Genomic DNA, 23,648 nt, shown 5'->3' with positions numbered 1-23,648 from the left:
AACATGGTGGCCATGTTTGTGTATTCCGGCGGCCATTTTGCATTGAAAAAAGCGGCAGCCATGACCGTGGTGTCCTGTGCCTGGCGACCTGGTGATGCTACCAGCGCGGTGGGGTTTGTCCCTTAGCAGTGTCTTACACTTTTTGTGAGGTCCCCCTAGTGACTCATGGAGTCTTTGGAGCACATTTCCCCACCTGATCCCCTCTCTGAGGCTGCGGGGCCCTCTGGGTTCCAACCATCAATCCATGCACTGACGCTGGAGTCCCTTGTGTCTTGAGTGGAGGTGGCTTGCGTGCGAAGGGCTAGAAAAAGCGCCCTCTGTCTTATCAGATCCTGAATCTGATTCGGCTGCTGCGGACGCGAGTCACCCTGGTTGCTCTGCAATAACAGATAGGATGATTCCTCCACGTCTGTGACTGCGCACGAAAATGCGCTGGTGCATGCACTGATTGTATCTGTGCGTGAGACCTTGAAGATGGAGGGTGGGGATGACCAAAACACTTTAATAGGCGTTACCCCTATGAGGAGTCCCTTCTTAAGAAGTGGGCTGTTCCACCGGTGGTGGACCCTCCTTTTTCCAGATTAAACAAGGCAAACATGATTCCGAGTTGATGAGTCCCCGGGCTTTTAGTATCCGGCTGACCGGAAGGCGGAGGCTGTGGCCCACCAAATGTACACTCTAGCTGGTTTGGCAATGAGGCCAGTATTCACCGTTGCCCTAGTGTCGCAAACTCTGACCGAGTGGGCTAAGCTCTTACCCCGTGACCTGGAGAAGAAACAGCTCCCCCCTGCCTTTGCGGAGCTGGTGGACCAGCTTGTCCAGGGGCTGCAGTTTGTTTGTGATGCCTCTTTGGATGCAGCTTCCCTGATGGCTTGCCTCTCTGTTGGTGGTCCCTTGACGTGTCTTTTGGCTGATCTTCCTTTCTCTTACGTCCTCTGACACTCGCCGCCCACTCATTCAGTCTTCACCAATGGGTATTGACCTCTTATCCATAAGAACAAGCTAGGCATAAGACTTGTTAAAAACAAAGAAATTTACATAGACACACCTATGGGAGCTGTCCCACTGGTCCAATACCCCCCTGCTATCAGCCATCCCAACTCAGTTTGTCTTCTGCCTAGTTAGGAGTAAGATAGGCTTCCCTGTGCTGGGGCTACGGTCTCAGCCTTTCTTCTATTGTATGATTTTATTTTCTGCAAATGTGTTTTCTTTGCACTTCTAGCTGTTTATTTGTCAGCGTTTAGTTAGTCGGATCTTCGGATGACGACGGCGTCGCGGAGCTGGGAGTCGCACTGGTCGTCCTGGTGCTCCAGGACAGAGGGCCTTATGGAATCCCAGCCCGCCATCGAGCGTTTAGCAGGCTATGCGTACGCCCTGGCCTCGCAAACGACCTGTCCCTGTCCTCAGGGATGAAAGCCTGCAAGGTGGCCACCTCGCTTGGACGTCTCAACTGCGGTTGCTAGCGTCCTGCGTTTTTTGGCTGACGGCACCCTTACCGCCTGGGCTTGGGAGGCTTCCCGTCGATGAGAGGCGCCCACGCCATCGGGTACGGTAAGTACATTCTGTGTGGGCCCTCTGTATGGGGATGGCAGTCTGATGTGTCTGTGGTATCCCCTCATGTCTGTGCGTTCGGGGCTCCCTTACTCCCGGTCCCCTGCGGGGGGGCTATACTGCGCCTGGAACGCTATATGGGGGATTGTGGGGGTCCCTATCCTAAATGCCACTGTTTTGTGTGTGTTGGGGTGCAGACATGTGCGGCGGCCGCTGCGGGGTTAAAAACCGCTGGTCCGCCATTTTAGGTGTGGGCAGCTGCTTGGCTTCACTATGGGCACTTCTACAGCTATGTATGTAGTGTATTTTGGCGCCTTCAGGCGCCATCTTGTGTGTGGCAATGTGTTTCTTCTGTACACATGTCAGCGGCCATTTTCCCGGAGCCTCCCATTGCTTTCTATGGGCAACCATTTTCCCCTAGCCTGAATCCAGTTCAGCCTCATGCGGTGTGACATCACTTCCTTTTTCATGCAGAGGAGATCGCCAGGCAAGCGTGGTAACACTTGTGGGGGTCTGTCTTGCTGTTTTGTGGGGAATATCTCTGGCTATCAATTTCATTTCTGCCTGCGGGGTCTATAAGTATAGTCCTTCATAGCGGTTTTTCTGCGGTGGGATCGCCGTGCGCTTAAAGGGCTAGTACCAAAAAAAAAAAAAAAAAAAAATCTTTTTTCTCATGGAGTCCCAGGACAGCAAATTTCCCCCAGCCTTGGTGGATGATTCGGGCTCCTCTGGATCTTCTGCTCTGACTGCTGCACTTGCGACTTTAGCGTCCAAGGTGGATCTTTTGATGGCTGAACGGGATTCTAGAAAAAGGCCTAGGTTTTCTCGCTCCTCTGATTCTGAGTCTGACATGGTTGCTGTAGATAGTGTGCCCCTTGAGGGGTCTCAATCTTCCCAGTCTGAAGGGGAGGCGGAGGATGAGGAGGGGAATGATTCCCCCCTGGGACGGCCGAAGAACACACAGCTATGGCTGCACTGATTACTGCTGTTAAAGATACACTACATTTAGAGGATGTGCCCAATCCTCCGGGCCAGTGGTCCTCTTTTGGTACCCGCAGATCCCGAAAGGCGGCGCAGGTGTTTCCTTGCCCCGCTGAGTTTCACGAAACTGTAAATGAACAATGGCGCAATTTGAAGCGCAATTTTGTGGTGCCAAAACGGTTTCAATTCCGTTACCCCTTTGCGTCTCCTACGGATTTGCGCTGGTCTGTGGCCCCTAAAGTGGATCATACTGTGTCCAGATTGAACAGGGCCACTCTGGTACCCACCGAGGATTCTCCGGTGTTTAGGGACCCTACGGATAGGAGGCTGGAATCCCTTGCCCGCCATGCCTATATGGTGGCGGGTTCCATGCTGAAACCTATTTTCGCCTCCGTCATGGTGTCTCAAGCGGTGGCAGATTGGACCAGGGTGCTTAAGCTGATTCTGCCCCCCCCCCCCTACTACCTTGGAGATGGTGGACCAGATTCATCAAGCGGTTATGTATCTGTGTGACGCGGCCTTGGATGAGGCCCCATTAGCAGCACGCCTGTCTGGTGTCGCGGTACTTAACCATCACTTGATTTGGTTAAAGAGCTGGTCGGCTGACCAGACTTCCAGGAAGACGGTGTCTGACATTCCTTATGCGGGGATTTGTCTTTTTGGGGAATCCCTGGACAAATTGGTTAAAGGAGTCACTGGGGGCAAGAGCACTCTGCTGTCCCAGAATCCTAGGGGTAAGTTTTTCCGCAGTAAGCGGGGCCCTTCCTTTAAACCAAATCAGGGGTCCTTTAGTGCCTTCAAAGCACAGGACAAGGGGAAACCCTTCAAGGGCCAGGGTGGCCAGAGAAAGCCCTGGGCGGGCAAGCCAAAAGCTGCCCAGGCTGGTGCTGGCGGCCTAGTCCGCCACTGCCTGATGGGGCGCCCTCACCCGGTCCAGAGGTGGGGGGACGTCTGCGCGGTTTTCTCGAACCTTGGCTGCTCCGGATTCCGGACAGGTGGGTTCAGGAAATCATTAGCTCAGGTTACAAGATCGAATTCCTTTCGCGACCGGCGGACAGATTCTTTCCCTCAAATCTTTTTTGACCCCAGATTGCAAGATCTTCATCGGGCGGTACAGGATCTCCTCGCCCAGGGGGTTATCGTCCCGGTGCCACATTGGGACAGATTTCGGGGGTTTTACTCGAATCTGTTCACTGTGCCCAGAAAGGAGGGCAAGGTGCGTCCGATTCTGGAATTGAAAGCTCTTCGTGCGCGTTCGGAATTTCCGCATGGAATCACTCCGCTCGGTGGTGGCCTGCTTGAGTCTGGGAGATTTCCTGGCTTCTATCGACCTAAAGGATGCGTATTTACACATCCTCATATTCGAGGGTCATCAGAGGTACCTCCGATTCGTTATCGCGGAGGAACGCTTATCAGTTTGTGGCGTTACCTTTCGGTCTCGCTTCGGCTCCAAGGGTGTTTACCAAAGTGCTGGCTCCTGTTCAGGGCCTGTTACGGGCACAGGGCATTGCGATTATGGGATATCTGGACGATCTCCTGTTAAGGTCGAGTGCCAGTCAGAGCCTGCTGCGCGATTTGTCCACTACGGTTCAGACGCTCCAGGAGTTCGGATGGACCATCAACGTTCAGAAGTCGACTTTGTCTCATTCGGTTCGTCTCCCATATTTGGGGATGGTCCTGGACTCCGCCCAAGCAAAGGTGTTTCTGCCAGAGGACAAGCTCCGGACCCTGCGGGACGAGGTCAGGTCCCTCAGGGAGAACGAGTCCTCGTCACTCAGGACCTGTATGCGGTCCCTGGGGTTGATGGTGTCGGCCTTCGAGGCCATATCTTTTGCGCAGTTTCACACGCAGTCTCTCCAGGCGGAGATACTGGCCAGATGGGACAGGCTCCCTCAGTCCTTGGACCTGAGGGTGTCTCTGAGTCACCAAACCAGAGTGTATCTTCTGTGGTGGCTCCAGTCCCCGGCCGTAGCGGAGGAGAAATCCTTCCGGCCGTTGCTGTGGACGGTGATTACCACGGATGCCAGCCTGTCGGGCTAGGGTGGCGTTCTGGGCAACCTGTCTGCCCAGGGCACTTGGTCGCTGGAGGAATCTTCCCTACCGATAAACATCTTGGAATTGAGAGCGATCAGGCTGTGCCTGCTCCATTGGTCGGATCGTCTTCATGGCCGCCCTGTACGGGTGCAGACGGACAATGCCACTGCGGTGGCTTACATCAATCACCAAGGGGGCACCAGGAGGTGACCAGTATTCTGTCTTGGGCTGAGACTTCCGTCCCGGCGATTTCGGCAGTTCACATTCCGGGTGTGGAGAACTGGCAGGCCGATTATCTGAGCCGCCAGACCCTGAACCAGGGGGAATGGTCCCTGCACCCGGAGGGGTTTCAAATGCTGTGTGCGAAATGGGGATCCCCGGATGTGGATCTGTTCGCTTCCCGGCTAAACCACAAGGTGGGAAGGTTCGTGGTAAGAACGCGTGATCCTCTGGCAGACGCCTCGGATGCGCTGGTGGTGCCTTGGCACCGGTATCGTCTGATATATATCTTCCTCACAATTCTGGTAGCCCCGGACTGGCTGCGCCGGTCCTGGTACGCGGACATCATTCAACTGGCCGTCGAGCCTCCATGGCGGCTACCATTACGAGACGATCTACTGTTTAAGGGACCGATCTTCCATCCTGCTTTACAGTAGCTAGCTTTAACGGCATGTCTGTTGAAAGCCAGGTCCTGAGAGACAGGGGTCTCTCATCTGAGGTCATTCCTACTTTGCTCAAGGCTAGAAAAGTCTCGTCCGGTAAGATCCATTACCGTACCTGGAAGGCTTATTTTGCCTGGTGTGAATCCAGAGGCTTCCCTCCTCGCTCCTACTCGGTGGCGAGGGTGTTAGCCTTCCTACAAACTGGTGTGGACCAGCGCCTGGCGTTGACCACGATTAAGGGCCAGTTGTCTGCACTGGCCGTCCTTTTCCAGCGCCCCTTGGCGTCTAACTCTTTGATTCGCACCTTTATTCAAGGTGTGCGTCACTTGGCTCCTCCTCGGAGGGTGCCTCTACCTCCTTGGGACTTGAACTTGATTCTGTCCGTTTTGCAACGTCCTCCCTTTGAAAACATCAGGGAAATTTCTTTGCCTCTGCTGTCAAAAAAGGTTGCTTTTCTGGTGGCGATCACTTCTGCACGCAGAGTGTCGGAGTTGGCGGCCTTGTCTTGCTGCTCCCCTTAGCTGGTGGTTCATAGGGATAAGGTGGTCTTGCAACCCAACCAGTCCTTTCTTCCAAGAATGGTTTCCGATTTTCACCTTAATGAGGACATTGTCTTGCCTTCGCTTTGTGTGAATCCTAAACATCCTAAGGAGTTTGCCTTACATTCCTTGGATGTTGTCAGGGCGATCAGGGTTTACCTGTCGTCCACGGAATCCTTTCGGAAGTCGGATTCTCTTTTTGTCCTTCCTGAAGGACCTCGGAATGGTATGGCTGCGTCTGCGGCGACCATTTCAAAATGGATCAGACAGACGATTGTACAGGCCTATTCGATTAAGGAACGGGTACCGCCCTTCCCTGTCAAGGCACACTCTACCAGAGCGGTGAGTGCGTCCTGGGCCTTCCAGCATCAGGCTTCGGTGGCCCAGGTGTGCAAGGCTGCGACTTGGTCGTCAGTGCACACCTTTTCAAAATTCTACAAACTTGATGTTCTGGCATCGGCAGATGCCTCCTTTGGCCGCAAAGTTCTGTGTGCGGCGGTGCCTTAAGGGGACCCTAGTTTTGCGGGTCCCTGGCTGTTGGGGTTGTTTCCCCTTTGTTTATTTGCTTTCCTGGGTTGTTGCTCCAGTTGAGCTTTTCTGTTGCCCAGAGGATACCTTTCTGTTCACGTAAGGTTCCTTTCTCTGACGTGGGTGCTGCGTTGATTTTGTGACCATTAAGTTTCCCACCCCTTTATGTCTACACTGCTTTGGGACATCCCATTGGTGAAGACTGAATGAGTGGGCGGCGACTGTCAGAGGACTCAGAGAAAGGAATTTTACGGTAAGATTTTACAAAAATTCAGTTTTCCAAGGAGATTGCCTATTTGGAGCTACCCTGGATGACCGCAGATGCAATGGTGGCTCCGTGGGGGTTAGTATCGGCTGATTTATACCTTCCCTGCTCTCAAGCTTGTACCCAGACTTCTACGCAGGATCAAGGCAGAAGGCATTCCGGTCATCTTAGTAGCCCTGGAGTGGCCTCATCGGGCTTGGTATGCCGATCTGGTGAGGCTGGTCACCAACGTTCTTGGATGCTTGTTCTCGGGGAGGATATTCTGTCCCAAGGACCGATCTTGCATCCTGCTTTAAAGTCGCTGACTTTGATGGCTTGGTTTAATGCCAGGTGCTGAAGGATAGGGGTTTATCTGAGTCTGTGATTCCTACCCTGTTGAAAGCTAGGAAATCTATTTCTAGGAAGATCTACCATTGTATGTGGAAGATGTACCTTGCGTGGTGTGAGTCTCTTGGTTCCTCTTCGCTCCTTCTCAGATCTTAAACTTCCTTCAATTGGGGGGGGGGGGGGGGGGGTGGAGTTGAACAGAAATTGGCCTTGAGTACCATCAAGGGCCAGGCTTTGGTGATCTTTTTCCAACGACCTTTGGCCATACACTCCCTTTTGCGTACCTTTCTTCAGGGAGTCCGACATTTGGTTCCTCCAGTGCAGGCTCCGTTGCCGCTTTGGGATCCTAATTTGGTGCTTTCAGCTCTGCAGAAGCCCGCTTTGGAAAAAATTTTGGGAGATTCCTCCGCTTACATTGTCCCAGAAGGTGGCCTTTTTGGTGGCTATCACTTCTGCGTGCAGGGTGTCGGTGGAACTGGTGGCATTATCTTTGCGTTCACCTTACCTGGTGATTCACAGGGATAAGGTGGTTCTTCGCCCCTTTCCGTCATTCCTTCCAAAGGTTGTCTCTGACTTTCATTTGAATGAAGACATTGTGTTGCCTTCCCTGTGTCCCAGGCCTAAACATCCAAAGGAAATTGGGTAATTAATGTGAAGGCGCCTTGTTCTTAGGGAATTTTTTTGGGTGTAAAACCTGCTGCCCTTTTAATTGCAAGATGCAATACAAGCTAGGTAAAAAATGTTAAAAGATGCTGGTATCCCTGAATATAAAATATATAACAAAGGTGCACGTAAATATTAATATTCTAAAATATAAATAGATATGTAAAATGCAATATCTGATGTGAATCTGTGACAGAATATTAATGTTCTAAAAAATATTATAAATATAAGGTGCAATATTAATGTGTATCTGTGACAAGAAATAAACAATGGTAAAAAATAACTTATTCTTAAGAAATGGTAAAAAAATATGTACCGTAGGTTAAACTTTAAAACCAATAATCATATCTGCCATCATAATCCTTTTCATAAAGTGCTGGTGTCACAGAAATATATTGTGCAAAAACAAATAAATATATAAGGTGCTGGAAAGTGCAATAAAGAACCGATAAAAGTGCTAGTGATCACTTTATAAATTTCTAATATATATATATATATATATATATATATATATATATATATATATATATATATATATTCAGCCCTCTGTAGGTTAATAATTTAAAATTTCCATCAGACGATGTGGCATCCTTATGTTCTTAACATTACCCAGTCCATATCAGTATAGCTTTCCAACATGAGATTTTTTCCCTGTTGATATCTAATGTGTTTTCTTAGAGTTCCCTTAATTTTTTTTTTAGCAGTGTATTTTACCCTACTTATTTAAACTGTTACGCTTTTTTCACTTTTCAAGTCTGCAACCATTCTAATCAGACATACATGTAAGTGTACCGCATCTTTTTGCTTAATTAATAAAGAGCACAATATATGAAAATGTTAGTGTTGTTTGTTCCCAAGTGTGCTACAGTATCTCACAAAAGTGAGCACACCCCTCACATTTCTGTAAATATTTTATCATATCTTTTCATGTGACAACACTGAAGAAATGACACATGTAAAGTAGTGATTGTACAGCTTGTATAACAGTGTAAATTTACCGTCCCCTCAAAATAACTCAACACACAGCCATTCATGTCTAAACCGCTGGCAACAAAAGTGAGTACACCCCCAAATGTCCAAATTTGGCCCAATTAGCCATTTTCCCTCCCCGGTGTCAGGTGACTTGTTAGTGTTACAAGGTCTTCAGTGTGAATAGGGAGCAGGTGTGTTAAATTTGGAGTTTTCGCTCCCACTGTTTCATACTGGTCACTGGAAGTTCAACATGTCACCTCATGACAAAGAACTCTCTCAGGATCTGAATAAAAGAATTGTTACTCTACATAAGGATGGCCTAAGCTATAAGAAGATTGGCAAGACGCTGAAACTGAGCTGCAGCATGGTGGCCAAGACCATACAGCGGTTTAACAGGACAGGTTCCACTCAGAACAGGCAAGAAGTTGAGTGCACTTGCTCAGCATCCTATCCAGAGGTTGTCTTTGGGAAATAGACGTATGAGTGCTGCCAGCATTGCTGCAGGGGATGGGGGGGGTCAGCCTGTCAGTGCTCAGACCATATGCCGCACACTGCATCAAAATGGTCTGCATGGCTGTCGTCCCAGAAGGAAGCCTCTTCTAAAGATGATGCACAAGAAAGCCCCCAGACAGTTTGCTGAAGACAATTAGACTAAGGATATGTATTACTGGAACCATGTCCTGTGGTCTGAGACCAAGACAAACTTACTTGGTTCAGATGGTGTCAAGCATGTGCAGCGGCAACCAGGTGAGGAGTACAAAGACAAGTGTATCTTGCCTACAGTCAAGCATGGTGGTGGGAGTGTCATGGTCTGGGGCTGCATGAGTGCTGCTGATACTGGGGAGCTACAGTTCATTGAGGGAACCATGAATGCCAACATGTACTGTGGCATACTGAAGCAGAGCATGATCCCTTCTCTTCGGAGACTGGGCCGCAGGGCAGTATTCCAACATAACGACCCCAAACACACCTCCAAGAGGACTACTGCCTTAATAAAGAAGCTGAGGGTAAAGGTAATGGACTAGCCAGGCAGGTCTCCAGACCTAAACCCTATTGAGCATCTGTGGGGCATCCTCAAATGGAAGGTGGAGTAGCACAAGGTCTATAACATGCACCAGCTCCGTGATGTCACCATGGAGGAGTGGAAGAGGGCTCCAGTGGCAACCTTTGAAGCTCTGGTGAACTCCATGCCCAAGAGGGTTAGGACAGTGCTGAAAAATAATGGTGGCCACACAATTTTGACACTTTGGGCCCAATTTGGACATTTTCACTTAGGGGCGTATTCACTTTTGTTGCCCGCGGTTTAGAGATTAATGGCTGTGTGTTGAGTTATTTCGAGGGGACAGCAAATTTACACTGTTATACAAGCTGTACACTCACTCACTACTTTACATTGTAGCAAAGTGTCATTTCTTCAGTGTTGTCATGATAATAAAATATTTACAAAAATGTGAGCGGTGTACTCACTTTTGTGAGATATTGTATGTGTTGCGTGATAAGATTGTACACAATGTGGACACATTCTAGAAATACGAGCCCATTTTGAATGATGTTTGCAGTGTTTTATGTGAAGAAAAAGGGATATTTTAGGCAGAATTTGAAAAGCAAATAGAGGTAGCATGGTTCCTTCTGCCAGACCACCACCTTCACTGGTCTTGGGGATGGACAGAAACCAGTGCCCGTTTTAGCCCTATGGTAGGTATTTTTACTAACCATTTGGTGAATATACCCCAGTGCAGTTCGAGTTCATCACTACTAAAAAAAAAAAAAAGTATTTTTTTTTCACCCTATTTCTATGGACATTCGTATATCTCATCGAGAATAACAGTGAGACATCTACTCATGTTCAGATGTGCCATAGTGCACTTGGAACCCAGCACAATACCTGTGATTCATTTGCTTAGTATTGACATAGTGCTAACTCCATAGAGAAATTAAGGATTGTTGTTCAGATGTTTTCCAACAGGTGTAATGGTTGCATCAGATGATTGGAAACTCTTTTTGGTCATAGTTCTGGAGTGGGTACAGTGAATTGTTTGCAAGTCTTTTTACCATGTTTCAAATCCTCAGTAAATTATTACTGTATTTTCTTTTCTATGCTAATAGCTTAATAGAAAATGTCCCCAGGTTTTATTCCTTTAAACACGCTATATATGTTAAAAAAAAAAAAAAATACATGTTGATCCTGACAGAAATTCAGTAACATCCTTGCTTTTGCACTGCGCTGCACAGAAATCTCTAGAAGTACTGTTGTCCCGGCCTGGTTCTCTTATGCTGCACTAAAGAACATCTCCCCTTTATATTATGGAAAGGTGGAGGTGCTCTTAAAGTGATTTGTAAACGTTATTTAAAAAATAAAATAAACACGTTATACTTACCTTCTCTGTTAAATAGTTTTGCACAAGGCAGCAGAGATCCTCCTCTTCTTGGGTCTCCCGCTGGTGCTCCTGGCTCCTCACCTCCCTGCCCAGTGCCCCCATAGCAAACCGCTTGCTATGGAGGCACTCATACAGGCTCGATCCCGAGCCGCGCTGTGTGTTTCCTTTCACACGTGCAGCACAGCTCAGCTCCACCCTCCACTACCTCTACACTGGCTTTAACTGACAGCTGCAGGAGCCAATGGCCCCTGTTGCTGCCTCCATTGCCAGTGAGGCGTGAAAGGGGAGAGAGACGCTGCTTTTAGGCACAGTGCTCGATCACTCATAGGTAAGGTATAAGGGGAGACTAGGGGGGGAGCTGCACACAGGAGGTTTTTTTTCCCCCCCTTAATGCATAGAATGCATTAAAGTGGTTGTAAACCTCAGACACCGAATCTGAACAAAGCACACATATCTGTATTGTTTACATGTCTATCTCCAAAGCTCTAAGTGTTTTCTCTCTGGTGCTTCATTCCTCGGTTATCGGCATGAGTGACTTGTAAGAGGTTTCCCTAAACATGAGATAAACTTGTGATGAGGGAGGGAGCTCGCTCGGCACACAGCTTGTTTATTCATAACACAGCTCTTTATTGTTCCTGTAGAGGGGGGGGGGGTGTCCTTTTCCTCCAATCACTTCTCACACCCTGTAACTGTAGCTCTCCATCTCCTACTCTCTGCTCCTCACGGATGCAGAAGGATTTTATCACTATTCTGCACTTTTAAAGGGATGTAGGATAGAGAAAACTGCAGATAAACAAGTAAAACTTGGGAGGATTGTTTCATCTCTGTGCATCACTTGGAGCTATTCACTTTACTGGGTATATGAGTGGGTTTTCAACCGTTTTAAGGTAAAAAAAAAACTTATACAACCACTTCAAGCCCAATAGTAAAAAATCTGAGTAAAGCTGGAAACACTGCATAGGATGTTAGTGCAGCAGAGACAGTGTTGGTTCAATGAGAATTTAAAAGCACATTGGAATTTTGTATATCAAGAGATATTTTTTGTACTTGCACAATTCTTCTGTTTGTGTTTTGAAAAGTGCTGCATGTATTGCAGAGATGTGAAATGTATGTTTGGTTTCTGGGTGATAACATAAAATATACCCCACATTATTTTATATAATGTCTTCTACCCAGGGTCCAGTTTGTTCACTAGTCCTGATTTTAACAGCTACCAGTTCAGCATTAGTAATGTTATTACTACTCCACTAGATCTTTGTACACTGCAACAGCCACCATGGATGTAAGTCATGTAGAAAAAGAAAATGAACAGGGAACCATTTAGCTTACTTCGCTTAATTTCTTGTTCACGATTTAGGCCAAGGGGCTGTGGTACCCTTTATTTGCCTTGCATGCTATTAGTAAATGTGCCATCACATGTAAGCCTTAGTACTGTAGGGTTACTAACAAAACTGTAGATTGCCACTGATTGTTAAAACATGTACTTTTTTTTTCTTCCATGTTTTTCTTTCAATTTCTTTTCATTATTTATTTGAACAAATTTGGAAGCTTGCAATTTTTGGGGATTAAACTTTAAAAAATGTTCTTCTTTTCTGTATCTGATGTTCTGTGTGCTATTAGTGATGCAGCCAACACGAACGGTTGTCATGTGTAACACAACTTTCGATCAGCGTGAAAACAGCGCCCTGGGAAAAGGCTCCATGCTTGATATCGTTTGGTTCATGAACCATAAGTTTCCAGTACAGGTGACCCATAGCACAAAGTGTTCAATCATTGTCTATACAATTTTATAAGTAATATTCCATTGATGAGATTTAGTCTTTCCAGTTTCCCTCGCTTTTTATTTTAATTTCCTTGTAGATCAGGGTAATGAACAAGAGGGGGAGAAAATACCTTAAGTTCTTATTCTTTCTTACTAAGCATTTGTTCTTTTTGGTTTGATTTATGTAGTCAATTAAAATGAGGCAGTAGAAGATTTTGCATTGTCTTTTAGTAATATTGAGATTTTGCCTCTACAGGTAAAATACCAGAAGAATCTAAGGCTCTCTCTCTGTTGGCTCCTGTTCCTTCATTATCTAGCCTGCTTCCTGGGGCTGGCTTGCTTCCTATACCTACGCCTACTCCAACTCCATCTCCACTAGCTTCTGTGAGTATTTCACGGTTTCTAAATAGGTCGGTGGTGTAAAGAATGTTTTTAAATAAAACAACCTCATGTTTTTCATTAACAAAAGGATATTCTCTCCTTGTGCAGAGCAAAGCTTTTCCTGAACATTGGGCTTCAATTTGACAAAATACCTTGCAGGGTAATTTTGGAATTATCATGATCATAAAATGTAGTAGTGTAGATACCATTGTACTATTGGGGTGAAACTGTAGTCTGGCTAGGCCTGGAAATAAAGTGGAGTTTCCTTCTGTATTGCTAGTAAAAAGATCTGTGTATTGGAGTCAGTTATTTATATTTAGGCCAGTTTAGGTGTGATCTGATCATTTTTATTGGCGTAGTCAAGCAATTGGAGAGTAAAGACAGTCGTTACATGTGAGAGCTTCTAGACAACTATATTACTGAACGTTGTATTTTTTTGATATGGTCATTTAAATAATGTCCAGCCACTCGGTTCGCAAACAATATCTCACAAAAGTGAGTACACCCCTCACATTTTTTGTAAATATTTTATTATCTTTTCATGTGACAACACTGAAGAAATGATACTTTGCTACAATGTAAAGTAGTGAGTGTACAGCTTGAAAGTTTTCTGTCTCTTTAAAATAACTCAACACAGCCATTAATGTCTAAACCTCTGGCAACAAAAGTGAGTATACCCCTATATGAAAATTTCCAAATTGGGCCCAATTAGCCATTTTCCCTTCCCGGTGTCATGTGACTCGTTTAGTGTTAGGCTTCTTTCACACGGTCCGCCTCCGCAGGCGGATCCGTGTTGCTCAGCGGGGATCGATCCGCGATCCCCGCTGAGCCGGGCGGATGACAGCTCCGTCTCCGCTTGCAGAGCGGAGAGGGAGGTGTCTCAGCACCCACTGCCCTCTATGGGGGATCGGAGGAGAGCGGACCGTTTGTCCGCTCTCATCAGATCCGCTCCGCTCCGATTACTGAACGGATGGAAAAATAGGGTTTCCATCCGTCCAGATTTCAGCACAGGATCGGATGCGGATGGCAGCGGGTGTCAGCGGAGGTCACCTCCGCTGACACCCGCTGCCCCATAGAGCTGCATGGAGGATCCGATCAGATCCGCCTAAAAAACTGACAGGCGGATCTGATCAGACCGCCCGTGTGAAAGAGCCCTTACAAGGTCTCAGGTGTGAATGGGGAGCAGCTGTGTTAAATTTGGTGTTATCGCTCACTCATACTGGTCACTGGAAGTTCAACATGGCACCTCATGGCAAAGAACTCTTTGTGTATCCGAAAAAAGAATTGTTGCTCTACATAAAGATGACTTAGTCTATAAGAAGATTGCCAAGGCCTTGAAACTGAGCTGCAGCACGGTGGCCAAGATCATTGAGCAGTTTCCACTCAGAACAGGCCTCGCCATGGTCGATCACAGTAGTTGAGAGCACATGCTCAGCATCATATCCAGAGGTTGTCTTTGGGAAATAGACGTATGAGTGCTGCCAGCATTGCTGCAGGGGTTGAAGAGGTGGAGGGTCAACCTGTCAGTGCTCAGACCATATCCTGCACTCTGCATCAAATTGGTTTGCATGGCTGTCGTCCCAAAAAGCCTCTTCTAAAGATGATGCACAAGAGAGCCCGCAAATGCTTCGCTGAAGACAAGCAGAGTATGGACATGGATAACTGGAACCATGCCCTGTGGTCTGATGAGACCAAGATAAACTTATTTGGTTCAGATGGTGTCAAGCGTGTGTGGCGGCAACCTGGTGAGGAGTACAAAAACGTGTCTTGCCTATAGTCAAGCATGGTGGTGGGAGTGTCATGGTCTTGGGCTGCATGAGCGCTTCCGGCACTGGGGAGCTACAGTTCATTGGGGGAACCATGAAGGTCAACATGTAATGTGACATACTGAAGCAAAGCATGATCCCCTTCCTTCAGGAGACTGGGCCACAGAGCAGTATTCTAACCTAACGACCCCAAACATACCTCCAAGATGACCACTGCCTTGCTAAAAAATGCTAAGAGTATGGACTGGCCAAGCATTTCTCCAGACCTAAACCCTATTGAACATCTGTGGAGGAGCACAAGCTCTCTTAACATCCACCAGCTCCATGATGTCATGAAGGTGTGGAAGAGGACTCCTGTGGCAACCTGTGAAGCTCTGGTGAACTCCATGTCCAAGAGGGTTAAGGCAGTGCTGGAAAATAGTGGTGACCACACAGTATTGACACTTTGGGCCCAATTTGGACATGTTCACTTAGGGGTGTACTCACTTTTGTTGCCAGTGGTTCAGACATTAATCGCTGTGTGTTGAGTTATTTTGAGGGGACAGCAAATTTATAATTATACTAGCTGTAGACTCACTACTTTAAATTGTAGCAAAGTGTCATTTCTTCAGTGTTGTCACATGAAAAGATATATTTACAAAATTGTGAGGGTTGTACTCACTTTTGTGAGATACTGTACACTATATTACCAAATATATTAGGACACCTGCCTTTACACGCACATGAACTTTAATGGCATCCTGTTTTAAGTTCATAGAGTTTAAAATTAAGTTGGACCACCCTTTGCAGCTATAACCGCTTCAACTCTTCTGGCAAGGCTGTCTACAAGGTTTAGGAGTGTGCCTATGGGAATGTTTGACCATTCTTCCAGAAGCGTATTTGTGAGGTTAGGCACTGATGTTGGATGAGAAGGCCTTGCTCGCAGTCTTCACTCTTATTTACCCCAAAGGTGTTATGTTGGGTTGTGGTGAGGGCTCTGGAAAAAAAAGTCAAGTTCCTCCACCGCTCGCTCATCCATGTCTTTATGGACTTTGGTTGAATGATCTCAGGAGCTTCTCATTCTGATGTATAGCGCTAGCAGTTCACACCTGAATACAAGCTGCAATAACCCTTGATGGGCACAAGTCCTTGTCTGTGAAGTGGGAGTGGCTTCTTGATGCTTAGAGCGGAGTTCCACCCTCAAAATGAACTTTTCATCGTCCGCTTGCTTTAATTTACCTGAAAAACAATTGGATAATTATTTTTTTTTTTTGATTCACTTCCCTTGTTTTTAAAGAAAATATATGTACCTTTCTTCCTCTTCCTCCCTCTGCGGCCGCGGCCCGCGCCGTTGCTTCCTCCTTGCATTGACTCCTTGGAGATGAGGAGTCAATGCGCCTGCACCGGCCCTGCTCGTCACTTCCGGTGCAGGCACGTCATTCCCTGCTGAACAGCTTCTGGGCATGCCGGTGCAGGGCATTCTGGGACTTCGACGTCACCGAAGAGGACGCTCTGGCTTCAGCTCACCTGAGATGGCAGCGCTGGACAAGACATTTTAAAGGTAAGTATTTCTTCTAAAAGGTACTTGAAACAGGGGACAGTTCAGAGGCTATCGTTGCTTAAATGCACTAGCCCTAACTGTCCCGGGGGTATTTTTATCTAAAAAATTTTTTTCAGGGTGGAACTCTGCTCTAAAGTGATACTAAAGCTAAAAACATTATTTACCTTAATGCATTTCTTTCAGTAAGATAAAAAATGTTTTATATCTCTTTCGTTCATTGACGGACACTGCTCCTTATCGTTTTGACTTTTGACCTCCTACTTACAGGAGTAGGACACTAGGCAATAAAAGCTTGACTACACCTATGGGCCATTCTCATGGGGTATACTCCTACTCTCAGCTATAGGCACTCAGTTTTTTTTTTTTTTTTTTCTGCCTAGTCAGGAGTAAGGACCTAGTGCCTTGCTGGGATCTCTGGTTCTGGCAATTTTTATTTTTTCCCTTTTTAAACTGATCTTTCTCTAGCTTTCATTGACAGACTCTATATTCTTCTTGACCATTGGTTATGCTGCTCCCTACAGAAGTAGAACACTAGGCAGGAAAAATCTTTACCACGTCTATGGGGCAGTCCCTGCAGGCATACACCCACACACTCTGCTATAGGCTTCAGTTTGTTTCTGCCTAGTTTAGGAGTAGGACCTAGTTCCCGACTGAGACTTCGGTCTTAGCTTACTTTTTTATTTTAAAGGGAACCATTTTTAATTTTTTTGGCTCGTTATGTTCCTGAGAGAACTGCAATCAACAGCTGGCCGGTTTTTCGGACTGGATATCCTAGATCCTTAAGGTCTCCCAGCCCGACCAGCGAGCGTGTGCAGATTATAGCCCAGCGCTAGGCCTCGCCACAACAGAGCCCCAATGGACAGGGGGCTGGCCCACGATTGAAACACCTCACCGGAACGCACACGACCTTGTTCTGCCTGGTTTGCCGTCAGCACCCCCACCCCGAGTGGAGAGGCAAGTCACAGCGTAATAGACGGGGGCCTTATTTTACAGCCCACAGTTGGCCCTTTCATGCCTCCGGCATGCAGGAGATTAGGTCTTCTGGGGGTTCCAAGAAAGCATGGTCAGGTAAGCTGAGAACAGGCCAGTCCAGACCTGCAGACAAATCCCTGTATGGAGGGATGCCCTCAGCCATATCTGGGGTGGGGGGACATCTTTGCCTCTTTCCTGAACCATGGACTTCCTTGATTCAGGACAAATTTGTCCACAAACTGATCCGATCTGGTTACAAAATTTAATTCCAGTCTCGACCGTCAGACAGGTTCCTCCCGTCCAATCTACGCCTATCTCCAGACCGGTTAAGGGATCTACGAGAGGCGGTATGAGATCTGCTGCCGCAAGGGGTGAAGGGGTGATTGTGCCGGTTCCTTCTCGGGAACGCCTTTAGGGGTTCTATTCAAACATGTTCACTGCGCCCAGGAAAGAAGGCAAAGTACAGTGGGTACGGAAAGTATTCAGACCCCCTTAAATTTTTCACTCTTTGTTATATTGCAGCCATTTGCTAAAATCATTTAAGTTCATTCTTCTTCCTCATGAATGTACACATAGCACCCCATACTGACAGAAAAACACAGAATTGTTGACATTGTTGCAGATTTATTAAAAAAGAAAAACTAAAATATCACATGGTCCTAAGTATTCAGACCCTTTGCTCAGTATTTAGTAGAAGCCCCCTTTTGATCTAATACAGCCATGAGTCTTTTTGGGAAAGATGCAACAAGTCTTTCACACCTGGATTTGGGGATCCTCTGCCATTCCTCCTTGTAGATCCTCTCCAGTTCTGTCAGGTTGGATGGTAAACGTTGGTGGACAGCCATTTTTAGGTCTCTCCAGAGATGCTCAATTGGGTTTAAGTCAGGGCTCTGGCTGGGCCATTCAAGAACAGTCACTGAGTTGTTGTGAAGCCACTCCTTCGTTATTTTAGCTGTGTGCTTAGGGTCATTGTCTTGTTGGAAGGTAAACCTTTCGGCCCAGTCTGAGGTCCAGAGCACTCTGGAGAAGGTTTTTGTCCAGGATATCCCTGTACTTGGCCGCATTCATCTTTCCCTCGATTGCAACCAGTCGTCCTGTCCCTGCAGCTGAAAAACACCCCCACAGCCTGATGCTGCCACCACCATGCTTCACTGTTGGGACTGTATTGGACAGGTGATGAGCAGTGCCTGGTTTTCTCCACACATACCGCTTAGAATTAAGGCCAAAAAGTTCTTTCTCTTACGTCCTCCGACAGTCGCCGCCTCTTCATATTCGTCACATATGGGGTATTAGACTTTGCTCCGAAGGAGTAGCTAGGCAACAGAATATGTTAACAATAAAGCTTTAACATATCCCACCCTCAAGGGGTGGTCCCCTCAGTCAATACCCTCCTACTTCCTGCAACCATATCTCAGTTTTAATGTCTAGCTTGTCAGGAGTGGCTGGCTCTCTCTGTGCTGGGACTTTTTGTCCCAGACTCTTTCTTCTTTTTGATATTTTGTTTGAGTTTTCTCTCTACCTTTACTTAGCTGTTATTTTTGTCAGCATTAGTTAGTTCTTCGGACGAAGAGGATCATGCGGACTGGGTCTCGGGCTGATCCCCCTGGTCGCAGGTCGTGGGTCAGTGGCTTCCCAGTCTGCCATCGAGCGTTCAGCCAGGTAACGCTCCTGGCACAGTGAACGACCCATCCCTGTTCGGTGCAGGGATGATTGGTGAGGTGGCTACCTCACCGGACGCTGTGCGGTTTCTGAACCGCCATTGTGTGCGTCTTGAATTGCGACTCTCCCTGCCTCATGTGCAGCGGCTTGTTCGCCTGTGCGGGTTCCCCACGCCATGTGAGGTAAGTGTATCTATGTGGGGACCTGTCTGTCTGGGGGGGGTCTCAGTCTGGGACTGTGTAACCTGCCTTTAATCACACTGCTTGTCTCCCTATCTCTCGGCTGCATGCTGTGGGCTGCAAGGAGGGGGGGGGGGAGCTGTATGACACTGAGTATGTCAGGCTGGGCAGTGTGAGGAGCTGTGTGCTGTGGGGCATGTTTTTAATGGCATGTTGGGGCATATACAGCGATCGCTGCGGCGATCTAACATGTATCCATATAATGGGATAATATTGTGTGTGATTTTATGCACTGTGGAGCGGCGATTTCGGCGCCAAACGACGCCATTTTACCGGCGCCCGCTCCGGCCGCATGGTTTACATGCACGGCGGCCATTTTCTTGTAGCCTCCATAGGCTTACATAGAGCGCCCTGGCAGCATCACTTCCTCTCTCCTGGAAGCACCGATCGAGGCAGCAGCAGCAGCGGAGTCTCCTCAGGTTTTATCCTTCTATTCCTGTGTTCCATTGCCTGTATTCAGTCTGTATATTCCCTGTGGGGGTCTCATTGTGCCTGAGTGTGGTGCGGTGGGCTGCGCTTGCCGCAAGGGGGCAGTTAACCCTTGGTTGTCTGGCATACAGGGGCAATGGATTCTCAGGAGGGCAAGTTTCCCACAGTATTGGTGGAAAGCCAGGGGACCGCTGTTTCCCCCCCAGGGGGGGATTTAGCCACTATTGTGGCTGGCCTTGCTGCACAGGTGCAAATGCTGGTGGCTGCTCAATCTACTAAACGGCCCAGAGTTGCTCTGTCCTCTGATTCTGAGGGTGAAGGTGATGGGGCTGTTCTGGCGGGGACCCCCCTATCGGGGTCCCGCTCCTCTCTTGATCTAGTGGGGTCTGAGGTAGAGGCTGAAGTTGAGGGGGTTGATAATTCTCCCCCTGGCTCGCCTGAAGAGCTTGCAATCATGGATGAGTTGATTGCTTCCATTAAGCAGACGCTACGTTTGCAGGACGAGGTGTGTCCCCCAGCTGCCTTGGCGGCTTATGGGACGCAGAGAAAACGCAGGACGCCGCAGGTTTTTCCCTGCAATGCTGATTTTCAGCGCGCTGTTAAGGACCAATGGCGCGATTTGCGCAAGCCTTTTGCGGTACCAAGTAAATTTAAGCTGCGTTATCCTTTCTCGCCTGCCACTGATGAACGGTGGTGTGTGCCTCCGCCAGTGGATCATGCTATTGCGGTTTTGAACAAAGCCACTGCGATCCCTGCAGAGGGATCCCCTGTTTTCCGTGATGCCACGGATAGGAGACTGGAGTCTCTTGCCCGTCATACTTATTCTGTTACGGGTTCTATGCTTAAGGCTCTGTTTGCTTCTCTCATGGCGGCCCAGGCGATCGCAAGTTGGACGCAGATGCTTAGGCGCGTCCTAGTGGCCGATTCGGCCTCGGCGGCGACCCTGGATATGGTGGATCAGATCCACCAGGGTGTCATGTATCTGTGTGATGCGGACCTGGACCTGATTCCGTTGGCTGCGCGTGTGCACAGCGTGGCGGTGTTGTCTCGCCGCCTGGTTTGGTTGAAATGTTGGTCGGTGGACCAATCTTCACGTAAAACCTTAGCCAATCTGCCTTATGATGGGTCTCGCCTTTTTGGGGAGTCCCTGGATGTGTTGATTAAGGGGATTACCGGGGGTAAGAGCACTCTCTTGCCCCATTTCCCCAAGGCTAAGGGGGCTTCTGGGAAGAAGCATGCTCATTTTCGGCCCCCTCAGGGGTCCTTTCGTGCCTTTCGGCCGCACTACAAGGGCAGACCGTTCAAGGGCCAAGGCTCTCAGAAGAAGCCCTGGTCTGGGAAACAGAAGTCCGGTCAATCCGGACCTGCGGCCCATAACAGTTCGGCCTGAAGGGGCGCCCTCACCCAGTTTTGGGGTGGGGGGACGCTTGCTCGGTTTTCTTCAGCCCTGGTTGGCCCGTGTGAGGGACAGATGGGTTCTGGAAATCGTTCGATCTGGTTACAAGATCGAGTTTCTCTCTCGGCCGGAGAGCAGATTTTTTCCCTCAAATCTTCAACTGTCTCCAGAGCGCCTGCGGGATCTGCACCTGGCGGTGCGGGACCTGAGGGCTCCGGGAGTGGTGGTTCCGGTGCCTCATCGGGACAGATTTCGGGGGTTTTATTCCAATCTGTTCACCGTGCCCAGGAAGGAGGGCAAGGTTCGTCCGATTCTGGACTTGAAAGCTCTGAACCGCTCTGTGCGGGTTCGCAAGTTCCGCATGGAATCCCTGCGCTCGGTGGTGGCTGCCCTGGTTCCGGGGGAATTCATGGCCTCCATCGATTTGAAGGATGCGTACCTTCACATCCCCATATTCGAGGGTCATCAGAGGTACTTTCGATTTGCCATTGCGGAGGATCACTACCAGTTTGTGGCGTTGCCCTTTGGGCTCGCCTCGGCTCCGCGGGTCTTCACCAAGGTGCTTGCACCGGTTCTGGCATTATTGAGAGCCCAGGGCATTTCTGTCCTGGGGTATCTGGACGACATTCTGGTTCGGTCTGCGACCAGACAGGGTCTGGAGAAGGACCTGTCTGTCACAATGCAAACTCTGCAGGAGTTCGGTTGGACGATAAATGTTCCAAAGTCGACACTGAGTCCGTCGGTTCGTCTCCCCTATCTGGGAATGATACTGGACTCGGTGCAGGCGAAGGTCTTCCTGCCGGAAGATAAACTCAGGACTCTTCAGGAGGAAGTCAGGTCCCTCAGGGACGTTCCACACTCGTCTCTGCGGACGGGTATGAGATGTCTGGGATTGATGGTCTCGGCCTTCGAGGCGATTCCTTTCGCGCAGTTTCACACGCGGGGTCTCCAAGCGGAGATCCTGTCCAGGTGGGACGGGCGACCTCAATCTCTGGATCTTCAGATCTCGTTGAGTCATCGCACCAGGGAAAACCTTCTGTGGTGGCTCCAGTCCCCGTTGGTGTCCGGGGGCAAGTCGTTTCGTCCGATCTCGTGGACGATAATCACCAAGGATGCCAGCCTGTCGGGCTGGGGTGGTGTTCTGGGCGTTCTGTCCGCCCGGGGGACCTGGTCGGAGGGGGAGTCTTCCCTTCCGATCAACATTCTGGAATTGCGTGCGATAAGGCTCTGTCTTCATCGCTGGACGGACCGGCTGCAGGGCTGCCCGGTTCGGGTGCAGACGGACAATGCCACGGCGGTGGCCTACATCAACCACCAAGGGGGCACCAGGAGTGCCCGAGCGGCTCGAGAAGTGGCCGACATTCTGTCTTGGGCCGAGACTCATGTCCCGGCGATAACGGCGGTTCACATTCCGGGAGTGGAGAACTGGCAGGCGGACTATCTGAGTCGCCAGACCCTGGATCAGGGGGAATGGTCTCTCCACCCGGCTGTCTTCCAGATGTTGTGCGCGAAGTGGGGTCTTCCAGATGTGGACCTGTTCGCGTCTCGCCTCAACTACAAGGTGAAGAGGTTCGTGGCAAGGACGCGCGACCCTCGGGCAGACGCGTCGGACGCGTTAGTGGCCCCGTGGCATCAGTACAGGCTGATGTACGCGTTTCCACCGATTCAGTTGCTGTCCAGGTTCCTTCGCAGGTTGCACTCGGAACGCAGCACGGTGATTCTTGTGGCACCGGACTGGCCTCGCCGGTCCTGGTACGCAGACCTCGTGAATCTGGCGGTCGACGCTCCTTGGCGTCTGCCTCTTCGAGACGATCTACTGTCTCAAGGACCGATTTACCATCCTGCTTTACAGTCGCTGGCTTTGACGGCCTGGCTGTTGAGACCGAGGTCCTGAAGGAGAAGGGTCTCTCTCCAGAGGTCGTTCATACTTTGATCAACGCGAGGAAGTCTTCCTCGGGGAAGGTTTATTACCGTACTTGGAAGGCCTATTTTGCCTGGTGTGAGTCCAGGGGGTTTTCACCCCGCACGTACTCGGTTTCCCGTGTGCTGTCTTTCCTTCAGACGGGTGTCGATCAGCGTTTGGCGCTGGCTACGATTAAGGGTCAGGTGTCGGCGCTGGCCGTTCTGTTTCAACGTCCCGTGGCTTCCAACTCCTTGGTTGGCACTTTTATTCAGGGTGTGCGGCATCTGGTTCCTCCTAGGAGGGATCCTTTGCCCCCTTGGGACTTGAATCTAGTTCTATCTGTGTTACAACGTGCTCCTTTTGAACAGATCAGGGAGATCTCGTTGTCTATGTTGTCCAAAAAGGTCGCCTTTTTGGTGGCGATCACTTCGGCTCGCAGAGTGTCGGAACTGGCGGCTTTGTCCTGCAAGTCTCCGTACCTGGTTGTTCATTTGGATAAGGTGGTCTTGCGACCTAATCCTTCTTTTCTACCGAAACGAGTTTCGGAATTCCATCTTAACGAGGATATTGTTTTGCCTTCGTTGTGCACGAAGCCTAAACATCCGAAGGAGGTGAGATTGCACTCTCTGGATGTTGTTCGGGCGATAAGGGTTTACCTTAAATCGACTGAGTCTTTTCGTAAGACTGACTCCTTGTTTGTT

The 23,648-nt window shown here is 48.8% G+C and overlaps 1 protein-coding gene across 1 annotated transcript in view; it reads left to right on the top strand.

Annotated features, from left to right (window-relative positions):
• SREK1 (splicing regulatory glutamic acid and lysine rich protein 1) overlaps positions 1 to 23,648 on the top strand; it is a gene marked incomplete at its 3' end in the record, with an annotated part of 224,498 nt that overhangs the window by 82,502 nt on the left and 118,348 nt on the right. The window contains exon 3 of the mRNA XM_082263646.1: positions 12,919 to 13,046. Within this exon, the coding sequence (XP_082119772.1) occupies positions 12,919 to 13,046 (128 nt within the window). The remainder of the gene's footprint in view (positions 1 to 12,918; positions 13,047 to 23,648) is intronic.

The sequence above is a fragment of the Pelophylax lessonae genome, assembly GCF_965119305.1.
Source record: "Pelophylax lessonae genome assembly, chromosome: 1".
In the NCBI taxonomy this organism is placed as follows: domain Eukaryota; kingdom Metazoa; phylum Chordata; class Amphibia; order Anura; family Ranidae; genus Pelophylax; species Pelophylax lessonae.
This window is presented reverse-complemented; position numbering and strand designations above follow the sequence as displayed.